The following is a 14,726-nucleotide window of genomic DNA, read 5'->3' as shown; positions in this document are numbered from 1 at the left end:
TGTCTCGATTGCTGGAGAGCATAATGTTTCTCACTGTTTCTCGAGTCTTTGCCATGGTTACTTAACCTTATGAAAGTTTATCTCAGTACACTCCGCCTTCAACTTTTATATTTCGTTATCTCAAACTATTCTTTAATGCCTACAAGTTGACAGCCCTTGGACAGATTGTTGAGGGAATGACTATTCTAGAATCAAATGCAAAAATAAATCACTTCACTAGAACTCGATTATTCAAAGTACATGTAAATATTAATATATTTAATTTATGAATTCTTTATTTTTCCTAAAAGTAGAGGATATTTACAAATTAGAATTATAATCTCATTCGAGTGTTGCCTAAGAAAGACACATATGTATATGTCTCGATTGCTGGAGAGCATAATGTTTCTCACTGTTTCTCGAGTCTTTGCCATGGTTACTTAACCTTATGAAAGTTTATCTCAGTATACTTCGCCTTCAACTTTTATATTTCGTTATCGGCATCATTATTTTATAACCTTCACAAGAAAACTCACCACCATTCGAAATTTTCAGAAAGTATATAATGCTTGATACGATTGGACTAAGTCTTTATGCCAATTTTACCTATTTATCTGACATTATTATATATTCTGCAAAAAGAATTACTTTTTCTTTTAAGAGACATTTTTTATGTTTTATGTGTTGGTATTAAATGGAACAATAAATATTTTTACTAATACTAATTTATTAAAATTTATTTAATATCTCATATAGCAGCGGAGATTGCAGCAAAAAAATCACGCTTAAAGCAAAAGCTTGTAAAAAGCGCACGATCTGTTGGTATATTTTCGCTGAAATTGAAAGAGCGGCGACAACGTGAAGCCGAGAAGGCGGCAACTATAGCCATTGAACATGCCAAGGTAATATATTTGTCGTAAGAAATATGATTTGTTTAGTATACTTCGTACGAATGTAAACGAACTCATTTTTTGCCACAGGCTCTGGCTAAATTGCCTCCCATACCGCAACCAGGCGGCGAACTATCTCTCATACCTATTGAACAGCTAATACAAATCGAAGACATAAAACCAACACCAAAAGCACAACCCACCACAACAACAGTAACAGCAGCGACAAGTTTGTCCACTGCTGTGACTTCACCACAAGTAATGACACCCTCATCGAGCGCACTGGCGGCGGCGATGCAGCAATTTCAAAGTTCGGGAAATTACTGAATAACAACACAGGGTTACGATCACAATCCTACATACATACAAGTAAATATAAGATGCATACGGAACATTTTGTCATGTACTTACATACAACTGTAAATATCTAAGAATACGAATACAAACAAATTCATAAAAATACATACATATTACATTTATATAAAAGTACATTAAAATCTGCAAAAATAGCAAATCACTATACACACACTATACAAAACAAATATTTCCAAAATATGTGCAAGATGCTAACTTTCGTAAAATGTAGTGTATAATACCCATACGTACGCACTATCTATCTATTTAAAATAATCATGCCTACCATTTATGCGTATGGGTGGTACATAGGTAGTTGATATCGAAAAAAGCTAAATTAGTTTGAATACAATAACTAAAAAACTCATTCTCGTACATACATAAACTTCAAATTCATAGGATATTATTTTATTAAATTTATGATGTTTAAAAAATGTTATTTTCATAATTCACGCATCCTCTTCTTATCAATCAAATTAGTTCGATGATACTTCATAGCGATATCTCTGTATCCATAAATAAGTAAGTATTCTAAACTCTTCACATTGTATATGGATATATGTATTTCCACTAGAAATTCTAAGAGGTGGCGTTAGGAGAGCAATATTTTATATGAGAGAGCTAAATTTATTTTTCTATGTTTTTTTGCTTAAAAAATAACATTACGGTTTAATATTTAATTAGAATATACCCTAAAAGAACCAAGTTTTACAGAATATCTCACACACCCACTTCAGATATTTAAGCTACCTATGTATACGATACCTATGAAGATACACATCTACAATATGCATTTACATACATACATAGTAGTGGTAGTGAGTATGGCATTTATTAAATCAAATTTAAACAAAAACTGATATTGACATTTTTGTCAGAGTGATTGTGTTTTACATATGAGTATATCCATACATGTTTAATTTATTATCAATAAGATTTATAATTATAATTTAGGCAGATATACTATATGGGTCATTCCATCACAATTAACATTACAATTTCTTTTTTCATGCAAAACATTGTTTTTTGTGTTCTTTGACTCAAATTATTCGGCAATTTTTTAGTCCGAGAAAAGTATTTATTTCATTATAAAAATGACGAATCGGCTAATGTTATCGGATATACGTTGAATTTATTCGACTTTATTTTTGTAAACAAAATGAACATTTCTATAAACAAATAATTTTTTTCTATTTGGAACTATTTTATTAATGTGACTAATTTTCTTATTTTGAGGACTGATAGTTCGAAAATATTTTGATAAGGTATAATGGGGGTAAGAGAAGTGTTGACCGGCTTAAAGCCATTTTTGGCACCCACACCTATTATTATCAGAAAAAGACTCTCTCTGAATGTTAATTATATATCTCACGCAGGTCTATTCGTGAAAAGTTTATCTCGTTATATTAATTGCTTCTTGATTTGTATACTGAAAAGTAAAAGTATCAGATGGAATTTTAAATTAGGGGTATTCTCTTGCTCTTGCAAAACCCGGTGCACGGTGCGAGAATTGCAGATTTACAACGGCACAACAACAAACACATGCAGAAAATTATTTGCAATGGCTGTAAAATATGTCAGACCAAAACCCATGTATACTCGTATTTGCGTGCAATGTCACGCAAAAATAAAATTGCAACCCTGTTGTAGTTGCCATTTTACATAAAGACATACATATTACGCCGTTAAATTGTTGAGAAAGGTAAATTTTAATTAGATTTTATAATTTCTATTTAAATTATAAAGTTTTGTTACAGTTTTTTTTGTTAAAAATGTATGCAGAAGGTGCGCCAATTCACAATAGCCATGCACAATAGTCATTTACAATAAATTGACTGAATCAGTCGCTCATATATCACTAGATTCTGCAATGGGTGCTCTCGTGCCTTGTATATTTCCGTATAGTATTTTTGCAATCTGCAATCTTGCAAGAGCAAGAGAATACCCCTATTGTGTTATGTGGGAAGTAAATATGTAGAAAACTGTCAACCTTGATTATTGAACCGCGTTGATTTGGGTTTTTCCACTTCGACTCATCTTTGCCACGATATTCGGCCGATTGATCGTCTGTTTTATCCCGCTAGTCGGAAAGCATTGTTTTACAGATGTTAACGCGACAATGTTTTTCGAAAAAATTTAGTGATATTGGAACCAATCGTGCCTTTACTTTTCTAAGGCCTAAATGATTTTTCAAAATGGTTTTCACTAATCTTTCCAATATTCCAATGAAACTAGAAATTAATTGTCGATCCTCAAGAATCAATTCCTTTATTTCATTGACGTGTTCATCATCAGTTGATATTGTTGGCCGTCCTGGACGTGGATCGTCGTCGCTCGTTGTCGACCCTCTTTGAATAATTGTTACCAATGAAAAACAAATGCTCGCGACAAACAATTATCACCGAAAAAGGATCACAAAAAAAAGAAATAAAATTGTTGAAATATATTTTAGTATCATTTACAACGTTTTTATTTTAGACAGCAGTTAACTAAATAGTACCTAGTTAATTTCATTCGTTTAGAAAACAAAGGCTAGCGTCAAGTTGAGTTCGCTTATTAGCTACTAATCACAAATAGAGTAGAGTCGTCCATAGTTCCTTCCATTCAAACGAACTCTCAAGAAAATTGTAACGAAGTTTAAAGATTAGAAACAAAGGAAAATTTTATTAAATGAAAATAATAATATAATAGTTAAAATAGCAGTAATATATGTATAATATGTTTAATAATGGTGAAAAATAAAATAGTATATTGCTGAATGTTCGGAAACTCGCTTTAATATTGTTGATTTATGTTTATTAAGCAAATATTCTGATGTTCAAGTAGAGCACTTTTCGAGTGAAAAATAAAGCTGTGTTACACATATTTTAAGGTCCACTTAAACCATGTTAACTTACATTTATATTTTACCTATGATTATACACAAAATACAAAAATATGTACGTCAGACGATATACCATAATACAAATTTATTTTACTGTCAATCTACAAGATGCATACTTGCATACTTACCTTTGTAAATGTCGACATACATACGTAACTAGTTACAAACAGAATGTCATTCATACATATATAAAACCATATGCATGCACAAAATGGAGGTAGTAACATTTTCAAAAACTACTCACAAAGAAAAGTAAAAATAAAGAACATGATTTAATTACATATATAAGATTGTGTCGATAGCCCAAAATAAGAATTTGTAAAAGGTAATTGAATCCATAATGTCAAAATTAGACGTTTTCCTTTGTATTGTTTTGTTTTTATGATTCAAAAATTTCTCTCAATGAAAATGCGTTTCTTGAGTGATAAGTGAATGAGAATAGATTGTAAATTATACAAAGTTATCAAAATGTAAACAGCAAATTCAAGAGAAAGACAAAAAAACTAGCTTTGACATTGTGGATACAATAATTTCTTTCGTAAGAGGAAGCACTCTATATCGACACAACCTTCTAACGTATAATTGAATAAAGGTAAAAAAATAAAGTAAATTGTAAATACTTAAAATGTCTATAAGTTTTTGTGTTATTTACAAGAATAAAGAGATAAAAATGAAAAAACTGATTTCTTACTGTCTGACAAAGTTCCAAATTTTAATTTCATCAACAGCTGTGGTGATTTCAGTAAAAGCTATAAACGTGGTGTTCCTTCTTCATCTGTTGTTTCTGAAGGGGGGTAAAATAGGGACTAAGAACTACCATTTCTGAGATGTAATTAGAATAACGATACGTATATATTAATATGTATGTATGTTTATATATGTTAACATGGCATATGTTAACATTGCCGAAATCATAAAACTAATTCGTCAGCAATACTTAATAATGCAGGTAGAGCGGATGTGGAACTCAGGTTACACAATGTTTCCCACAGCACATCCCAGACGCACTGTCAGCACACGCGCCACCTAAATTAGCGGATTCGTGGAATTCAGTTATGTTTTGCCCGGTGCATTTAGTTAAGCTTTTAGATTAAGAACATTGTAAGAATCAGTTATAAAATAAAGCTGTAACGAGAAGGTCGTGTAGACCGAAAACGATTTTTTTTCCTTCCAATAGTAAGAAAATCGTTAAGTCTCGCCCAACGTGGGGCCTAGTTGTAGTGAATCGTGAGTGAAGTGCAGGAAAAAAGGACACGGTAAAGTCCTTACCGTGAACCAAGAAGGACTTAAAAATAAAAGTCTATAAGGAAACCGGCTCACCACGGACTTCAGGTCCATAACGTCGCAACAAACGCCAGGACGAAGGAACATCAACACTAGGCCCCAGAACCCGGTGACCAAAATCACCATCCCCCCAGGACAAAAAGTGTGCAGGAAAGGGCCCCTCAGTAGGAAACAAACAGGAGATGCTAGTCATCAGCCGCCGCACCATTATTTTAAGAATTCTAATGTAAGTCATCTATTATAATTAAGATAAGTGAATTTTAAAAGAACAAAAATAGTGAATATTGAAAATGAATTAAAAAAGTAAAACTAAATAAAAATTAAGAAGCTTTTGTTGAAAGTGGAAGAAAAAATATTTTTAGCGAAACTATCTCAAAAATTATTTGAATTGGAATTGTAAAACGAAAGTAACAAATTAAATTTAAAGAAAGAAAATTAATTTCAAAAAAAATTAAAAATTGGAAAAGAACGTTTAATTGCGTATAAAAAATTCCAGGGTCAGTTTTTAAAAAAAGAGAACTTAAACTTAAATATATACAACTTATTAGTTTTAGACATCCTAGTTTTAATATACATAAATACGTATATATCTAAACAAAGGCTTGTACAGCCAATAACTTACTAAAACCACACCATATAATATAGCTTAATTCTGCGATTCCCAACACTAGGGACCCTCCAGAATAGAAAAGCCCTCCCTCCCAGAAGGAGTAATAAAAACAATAATAATCCTATTCATAATAAGGGCTCGTACAGCCGATAACTTAATACACATCAAATATAATATTTGCTTAATCCTGCGAATCTTACGCAGGGTAGAAAAGCCCTGCTTCCTAGAAGGAGTACTAAAATAAATAAAAATAAAACAAATTAGATTCGTAAGATCAGTCAAAATTCAAGCCAAACTTTTAAACATATTTAAGAAATATGGCTAATCCTTCAAACCTAGTTCGCTCCCTCAACCAGCTCCTACCACCTCGAACACATTTAACATGGACCAACTGACGAATATAATAACAGGGGTTGTAAAAAACATTTTTCAACAAGAAAGGCGAAACTTAGTTCAAGCCGCCCTCAATCCAAATGCGAATTTCTCAGATTTTTCCGATATTTCAATTGACTCTAACTTCGCAAATAACGTTAGCGAATTAGACAAGATACCGGACGTAGTGAGATGTCTCCGGGAATTCTCGGGAAACCCAGGGGAGTTCAACTCCTGGAAAAAGAGCGTAGATCGGATCCTCCAGATCTACGAACCACAAAGAGGAACCCCCAAATATTATGGGATCCTCAATGTCATTCGCAATAAGGTTGTAGGCAATGCCGACATTGCTTTGGAGTCGTATAATACTCCGCTCGACTGGAAGGCCATTGCCAGATGTCTAACGCTTCACTACGCAGATAAGCGCGATTTGGGTACACTGGAGTACCAAATGACTTCACTTGTGCAGGGTAACCTCACAATCCAGGAATTCTACCAGCGAGTGTACTCTCACCTTTCTCTGATCCTTAATAAATTAGGATGCATGGAAGCCGGCGCCGAAGCTGTACATTTGTTAACGCGCACATATATGGATAAAGCCCTTGATACCTTCATTCGTGGGTTAAGAGGAGACTTACCCAGACTACTTGGCATGAAGGAGCCAGCGGATTTCCCCCAGGCTCTCCATTTATGTTTAAAACTAGAGAATCAGAACTACCGTTCATTCTACGCCTTAAACAGCAATACCCAAGCTAGAAAAGGCCAGGACATTCGTCCACCCCTTCCCCCCAGAAGGGTTAACAGCGAATTCTACCCAGGATTGGCATACATTCCCCAGCCAAGGTTGAATCCAACCATGCCCTATAGAACGCCACAACCGAAGTATCAATACCAGCAACAGCTAACCCCATATACGCAACAACGGAATAATCCACCACCGCGACCTTTACAAAAACCCTTACCACGACCAGAGCCGATGGATGTCGATCCATCGCAGCGTACCAGAAATATTAATTACATGAATAGACCACGTCCCGTTGACCCGACCAACAAGAGACCTCCGACTGGTAACCCGCCAGTACCAAACAAAATACAGCGGAATTACCACATAAATTCAGACCCCGTGCAAAGCCCAAATCAAGAGGAATATCCTCAGACGCCAACTGACCAACACACAGACAATGACGTTGACTATTATGATGAGGAAAGACAGGACGACAACTATATTGACACTACAGATTTACATTTTTTAGGATGAATCACTCTTCGCTGCCTTACTTCCAACGCAGGTTGAAGAGTGGAAATATAGTGAAATTTCTAATAGATACTGGATCAACGAAAAATTACATACAACCTTCTATCGTGCCCAATCCTATTAAAAATGAAACAAATTTCTTCGCCAAATCAATAGCAGGTGACATTGAAATAAAGGAACACACTTTTATAAATCTTTTTAACGCAGACACCAAATTGAAATTTTACCTTCTTCCATCATTGCGCTCGTTTCATGGTATCCTTGGAAATGACAGTCTTAAAGATCTCGAAGCTGTTATTCATGTCAAAAGAAATTTCATGGTAATAAAAGGTAATACTATAGTAAAGATCAATCAGCTTGTATCAAAGTCAGTAAACGCAATTAATATCGAAAAGGATCACATGACACCAAATCAACAGACCAAAATCAATAACTTAGTGGAAACATTTTCACAACTCTTTACAGAACCTAACGATAGACTCACGACACCCCAGTATATACAAGATATTATCCCTATCCAATGGCTTTAAAAAGCGAAGTAGAATCTCAAATTAAGAAAATGTTAGATGATGGTATTATTCGGCCATCAAGGTCACCATATAACTCACCCGTTTGGGTTGTAGCAAAAAAGCCCGACTCCCAAGGCAATAAACAGTATAGAATCGTAATCGATTTCCGCAAGCTTAACGCAATTACTGTAGCAGATCGCTACCCAATACCCCAAATTAACGAAGTACTGTCTCAACTTGGACACAATAAATACTTTTCCGTGTTAGATTTAAAAAGCGGATTTCACCAAATCCCACTCAAGGAATCAGATACTGAGAAGACCGCCTTCTCAATAAATAATGGTAAATACGAATTTACGAGATTACCATTCGGACTCAAAAATGCCCCTTCAATATTCCAACGCGCTCTAGATGACATCCTTCGTCATCATATTGGCAAGATATGCTACGTGTATATTGACGACATAGTCGTATTCAGCAACTCCGAACAGGAGCATGCCCTCCATCTGCAACAAATCTTTAAAACGCTTGAAGAAGCCAACATGAAGATACAGTTAGATAAATGCCATTTTTTTAAAGACTCAGTCGAATTCTTAGGTTTTATTATCTCATCAAAGGGAATAACAAAAAACCCTGCAAAGGTGGAAGCGATAGCTAAGATACCTTACCCCGAAACCATCAAGCAACTCCGCTCATTTTTAGGTCTTTCCGGCTATTACCGCCGCTTTATAAAGGATTACGCCAAGTTGGCCAAACCTTTAACGTTACTCTTAAGAGGGGAAGAGGGACGTATATCCAAAAACAAATCCGCTAAAATAAATATTGAATTGGATGAAGAAGCAGAAGATGCCTTCAACAAAATTAAAAAATCCCTTATGTCTGATGATGTTGTACTCTCATACCCTGACTTCAGTAAGGAATTCCATTTGACTACCGATGCTTCAAATTATGCCATCGGTGCAGTCCTTTCACAGGATAAAAAACCTGTTGCCTTCATTTCCAGAACTCTCAATAAAACAGAAGAATCATACGCTACAAATGAAAAGGAATTTCTGGCCATAATATGGGCCTTAAACAATTTTAGAAACTACCTTTATGGCTCAGCCAAAGTGAAGATATTTACAGATCATCAGCCTTTAACGCTGGCACTTAGTAACAAAAACAATAATGCGAAGATGAAACGCTGGAAATCCATTCTAGAGGAATATAATCATGAACTCCACTACAAACCAGGTACAACTAATGTTGTCGCCGACGCTCTATCAAGAATGCTACCACGCGAACCAATAAACTCCTTATCCATAACCCAACACAGCGACTAGAGTTCTTCTGACAATTTAATTTCCCATGTAGAAACTCCTATAAACGTTTTTAAAAACCAACTATTTTTAAACATAGGTACGACTTCAACCTGCCAGTTTAAAATAGTATTCCCTACGTACCACAGACACATTTTAGAAGAACCAGGATACGATTCAGAAATACTAATAAACCGCCTCAAAAGATACCTTAATCCCTCTGTAGTTAACTGTATAAAAACAGATGAACGCATCATGGGGAAAATTCAAGAAATATACCCAATACACTTTAGCAATTACAAAATCCGATTCACACAGCTCCAAGTTCAGGACGTGACAAACGAACAAGAACAGGAAGAAATCATAATCAAAACCCATAAAAGAGCACATAGAAACGGTCGAGAAAATAAAATTCAAATTCTCGAAAATTTCTACTTCCCATCAATGACGAAAAAAATAAAAAGCATAATTCAACAGTGTTCAGTATGTAAAGAAAATAAGTACGACCGTCATCCTAGCAAACCAGAATTAGGTGAAACGCCTATACCCCAGTATCCAGGACAAATTTTACATATCGATATCTACATAACAAGCAAAAATATAGTCCTAACAGCGATAGACAAATTTTCGAAATATGCGCAAACCAAAATACTGAAATCGAGAGCAATAGAGCATGTTCACGAACCTCTTCGTGAATTACTCTTTCAATTTGGCGTACCTGAATCGGTCGTATTTGACAATGAAACATCCCTCAACTCAGCAACTATAAAATTTTTATTGGAAGATACACTTAACATAAAAATTTTTAAAACACCGCCTTATGCAAGTTCCGTTAATGGTCAAGTAGAGCGTTTTCACTCGACACTCACGGAAATAATGCGTTGTTTAAAAGCAGAACGAAATTTCAATTCATTCGCCGAACTCCTTGACAATTCCGTATACGAATACAATTATACAGTTCACTCAACCACGAAAAAGAAACCAATAGAGGTATTTTTCGGTAGAAGAGTCTCCACGGATCCAAATCAATTCGAAAAAGCAAGGGAAGAAAATATCTCGGAATTAAAAAACAAGCAAGTAAAAGACCTTTCTTATCATAACAAAAAACGACATCCCATAAAAATTTAGCACCCAGGAGAAATTATTTATGTGAAAATAAACAAAAGATTAGGTACGAAAATCTCTCCAAAATTTAAAAAAGAAACAGTAAAGGAAGACAGAAATTCAACAATTTTAACAGAATCAGGGAAAATAGTCCATAAAAGTAATATTAAAAATCAAAATTAACCTCTCTTTCAGATGTCTTTTAATTTACGATGCCACTGCGACAACGGACATCTACGACTACTCGAACGCACAATTATTTACAATAAATGACGGAATAGCAAAAATTCAGAACGGAGCCTTTAGACTAATACACGTAATAGACCTTAACAAATACGAACAATTTTTGACGGACATTGGTAAATTCGTTTACGCGGACATACCTAAAGACTCTATCCTATATCCTATCCTAGAGCACGAACTAACCCAATCCCTCCAAATCTTAGAAACCATTAACCAGTTGAAAAAAGATCTAGAAGATCAATAAATATTTTGGGAACGGCTTGGAAATTAATCGCCGTATCCCCCGATCATGAAGATCTGGAAATAATATCCAGTAACCTAAATGAAATTAATAATAATAATAATAAACAAGTAATTATAACTGACATATTTAACGAAAAATTAAATAACGTAACTAAAATAGTAAATAAACTTTTTAATAATATAAGAAAAGATTCGAATGTAGAAAATGAAACAATTATTAATTTGCAAAATAGAATAAGATCAATAAAAGAAGAATTGATTAACGTAAAATACGCCATACAATGGGCGAAAAAAGATATTTTGAATACATTATTGCTAAATAAAAAAGAAATTGAAATTGCTTTAGAAAAAGTAGAAATTGATGAAATTCCATTTAAAAATGCAGAAGAGGCATTAGAATTATCGAATACTAATATTGTTAGCAAAAATATGAAATTTTTTTACTTGGTAAAAATACCACTAACTCTTAAGGAAAATTTCCAAAAAATTATATTAAGACCTGTTCTTAAATCTGATAAATCTATTATTAATATTGAATGTAATACAATTTTAAAAGGAAAAAAAGAAATATATGAAATAAAAGAAAATTGCGATAGCTTTAAGAAAATTGAAATTTGTAAACGAAATCAAGTAATTAACATAAGTAATAACACCTGTATACCTAGAATAATCAATAGTCATAATTCAACTTGCACCAAAAGTAACGGGCACCACATTCCACAAATTGAAGAAATAAAAACCGGAATTTTACTACTTAATGGCTTTCAAGGACACATAGATGCTGACGGAATGATCAAAAACTTGTCAGGAACGCAGCTCATCAATTTCCATAATTCAACGCTGAAAATCAATGGTCAAACTTATATTAACCTCGATTTAATTCCACTTCCCACTATTCCAGCAGTCCTGCAACCCGCACCAATTGAGAAAAACAGAATTGAATTACTTTCACTAGAAGTTTTGAAAGAACTCCACATAAGTAACATTCGAAGAATAAATCTCCTGAAGGCAGCAACTATATCCAACGGCTCACTTTCGCTTGGAGCAGTTGCAGCTACCTCCATCGTCACAATAATTTTTTGCAAATTTTGGAAGAAATCTCAAAATAAAATAAGCATCTCATCCAATAGCGATGCTAACCAGATCCCGGCAACAAACCTCAGGATGAATCGAATCAAAGATTCCCCAAATGATCAGCCAACATACATAAATTTCAACAACTTACCTTATTTTTGACAACGCTCGAGGACGAACGCTTTTAAGAGGGGAAGTGTTAACATGGCATATGTTAACATTGCCGAAATCATAAAACTAATTCGTCAGCAATACTTAATAATGCAGGTAGAGAGGATGTGGAACTCAGGTTACACAATGTTTCCCACAGCACATCCCAGACGCACTGTCAGCACACGCGCCACCTAAATTAGCGGATTCGTGGAATTCAGTTATGTTTTGCCCGGTGCATTTAGTTAAGCTTTTAGATTAAGAACATTGTAAGAATCAGTTATAAAATAAAGTTGTAACGAGAAGGTCGTGTAGACCGAAAACGATTTTTTTCCTTCCAATAGTAAGAAAATCGTTAAGTTATATATTATTGGAATTCGGAGGGAGGATTTTCCCGATGATAATGTACCCTGATGTCAAAAATAGATAAGATCGGGTCAATACTTTCTCTACCTCCCATATAACTGATATAAAGACTAGTGAACTTTTTGCAAATGTTTAAAGTTCATAAAATATGTGTTTCTGGTAATAATTTATCGTAATCCCAAGAATAAATAAAATCGGTTCAGTAGTACCCATAGCCCTATATGCTCAACATAAAGACTTTATATTTCAGGTTGACTTTATACTGACCAATCTGCGAGGTTTTTTAATGTATCTTATAGGGCTTTTTTGATAATAATAATATGCCGTAAAACCAAAAACTTATTAAATCGGTGCAATACCACCATACCCATATACCCATTATAATATGGATATACTATTGTAGTTTAACGCAGAAATGAAGTAAAATTGGTCAACGAATTGTCCTAGATATGATTTAACACACACATACAATGATTTTCGTTATTTTAGCAGACTTTATGTCGCATATCGTAATGAGGCTAAACGAGTCTACGACCTGGAATATAATTTAATGACATACCAATCTTGATTGCAATCTTCTCGTCGAATAAATAAGGTTCAATACTTTCTCGACCTTAATATAATGTGAGAGTATAAAATGTTTGGTTACATCCTAAATTAGCGTGTCCTTTTTATCAACTTACCGTTTCGCGAAGAATCTCGAAAAACAGTTTTTGACCTCTGACATCGAGTAAATATTTTTCCAAAGGAGTTTTTGTATATTATATTTAACCATCTGTTGAACATATTCACCCAATTGTATCTTTAAATTACCAGATTAATCGGCCTAAAATACTTTCCATGCTAAAAGTATTTTTATGCTCTCGCAATACTTGCTTTTGAATACGAGGTGTGTTCAAGAAGTATCGCGAAAGTTTTGCTGACAGTTTTCTTCGATTGCAGGGGCGTGGTGCATCATGAGTTCTTGCCACAGGGAAGAACGGTCAATAAGGAATATTACCTGCAAGTTATGCGCAATTTGCGCGAAGCAATCCGCCAGAAACGCCCGGATTTGTGGAAGAACAAAAATTGGCTTTTGCACCACGATAACGCCCCTGCTCACACATCGTTGCTTGTGCGCGACTTTTTGGCCAAAAACAACACACTAATGATGCCGCAGTCACCGTATTCCCCAGATCTGACCCCTGTGACTTTTTCTTGTTCCCTAAACTGAAGAGGCCCATGAAAGGACGACGTTACGCTTCTCTTGAAGGGGACAAATAGATATTCATGAATAAATAAATAATTTCTGAAAAAACACAAAATTCGCGATACTTTTTGAACACACCTCATATTAGGTTGTCAAAAAAGTCTTGCGGTATTTTCGCTAGTTGGCGCTGAAAGCGCGTAGTTCTAGTTTTGCTATACCTTTTTGGAAAGCTCATTTCACGCGCTAACACGTGTTTGATTGATTGTCGTTCGTGAGTTATAGCGTCGCAAACATGGAGCAAAATAAAGAGAAAATACGGCATATTTTACAGTACTACTACGATAAAGGCAAAAATGCATCTCAAGCCGCCAATAAAATTTGTGCAGTTTCTGGACCCGATACAGTTTCCATTTCCACCGCACAACGATGGTTTCAACGTTTTCGTTCTGGTGTAGAGGTGGTCGAAGATGCGCCACGCTCCGGAAGGCCTGTCGTCGAAAATTGCGATAAAATCGCTGAATTGGTCGAAAGAGACCGGCATAGTAGTCATCAAACCGTTATAAACCATTTGAAGAAGCTTGGAGTCACTAAGAATTCGATGTATGGGTGCCACACGAATTGATTCAATAAAAATACCGCAAGACTTTTTTGACATCCAACGCAAAAGTAAACTCGCGAGAACGTTAAACCCCCAGCTATGTTGACTGATTTTGAGCGTCAACCTACCGCACCAAAAAGTTAACTTTTGGTTAACTTTTTTGAACTTATAAGTATATGTATTTTTTTTCAAACCCAACCGTTTGTATGGCAAGAAAAACAGTTGCTATGTACTCCCCGAATTTCTATCTAAAAAATTATTGTCGGTGTCGCGAGGTATATATTGCATGACCCGATGCGACGAATAAAACTAGAACTATGCGCT

The 14,726-nt window shown here is 34.7% G+C and overlaps 2 protein-coding genes across 17 annotated transcripts in view; both read left to right on the top strand.

Moving 5' to 3' along the window:
* The window catches only part of LOC105227099 (uncharacterized), a 401,109-nt gene that overhangs the window by 69,786 nt on the left and 316,597 nt on the right, over positions 1-14,726 (top strand). For 14 of the 16 annotated variants that reach the window (XM_049462359.1, XM_049462368.1, XM_049462370.1 and 11 more), the window contains 2 exons: positions 736-881; positions 960-4,790. In XM_049462359.1, the coding sequence (XP_049318316.1) occupies positions 736-881; positions 960-1,196 (383 nt within the window). In that variant the 3' untranslated portion in view covers positions 1,197-4,790. Of the gene's footprint in view, positions 1-735; positions 882-959; positions 4,791-14,726 lie in introns of those variants that run through there. The other 2 variants (XR_007423730.1, XM_049462363.1) reach the window with 2 other exon arrangements.
* Positions 1-14,726, top strand: part of LOC125775372 (uncharacterized) — a 211,079-nt gene that overhangs the window by 111,776 nt on the left and 84,577 nt on the right. The gene's annotated exons all lie outside the window — the stretch shown is intronic.

The sequence above is a fragment of the Bactrocera dorsalis genome, chromosome 1, assembly GCF_023373825.1.
Source record: "Bactrocera dorsalis isolate Fly_Bdor chromosome 1, ASM2337382v1, whole genome shotgun sequence".
Taxonomy (NCBI): domain Eukaryota; kingdom Metazoa; phylum Arthropoda; class Insecta; order Diptera; family Tephritidae; genus Bactrocera; species Bactrocera dorsalis.
The sequence above is the reverse complement of the archived record's forward strand: the minus strand, read 5'-3'. Positions and strand labels throughout refer to the sequence as shown.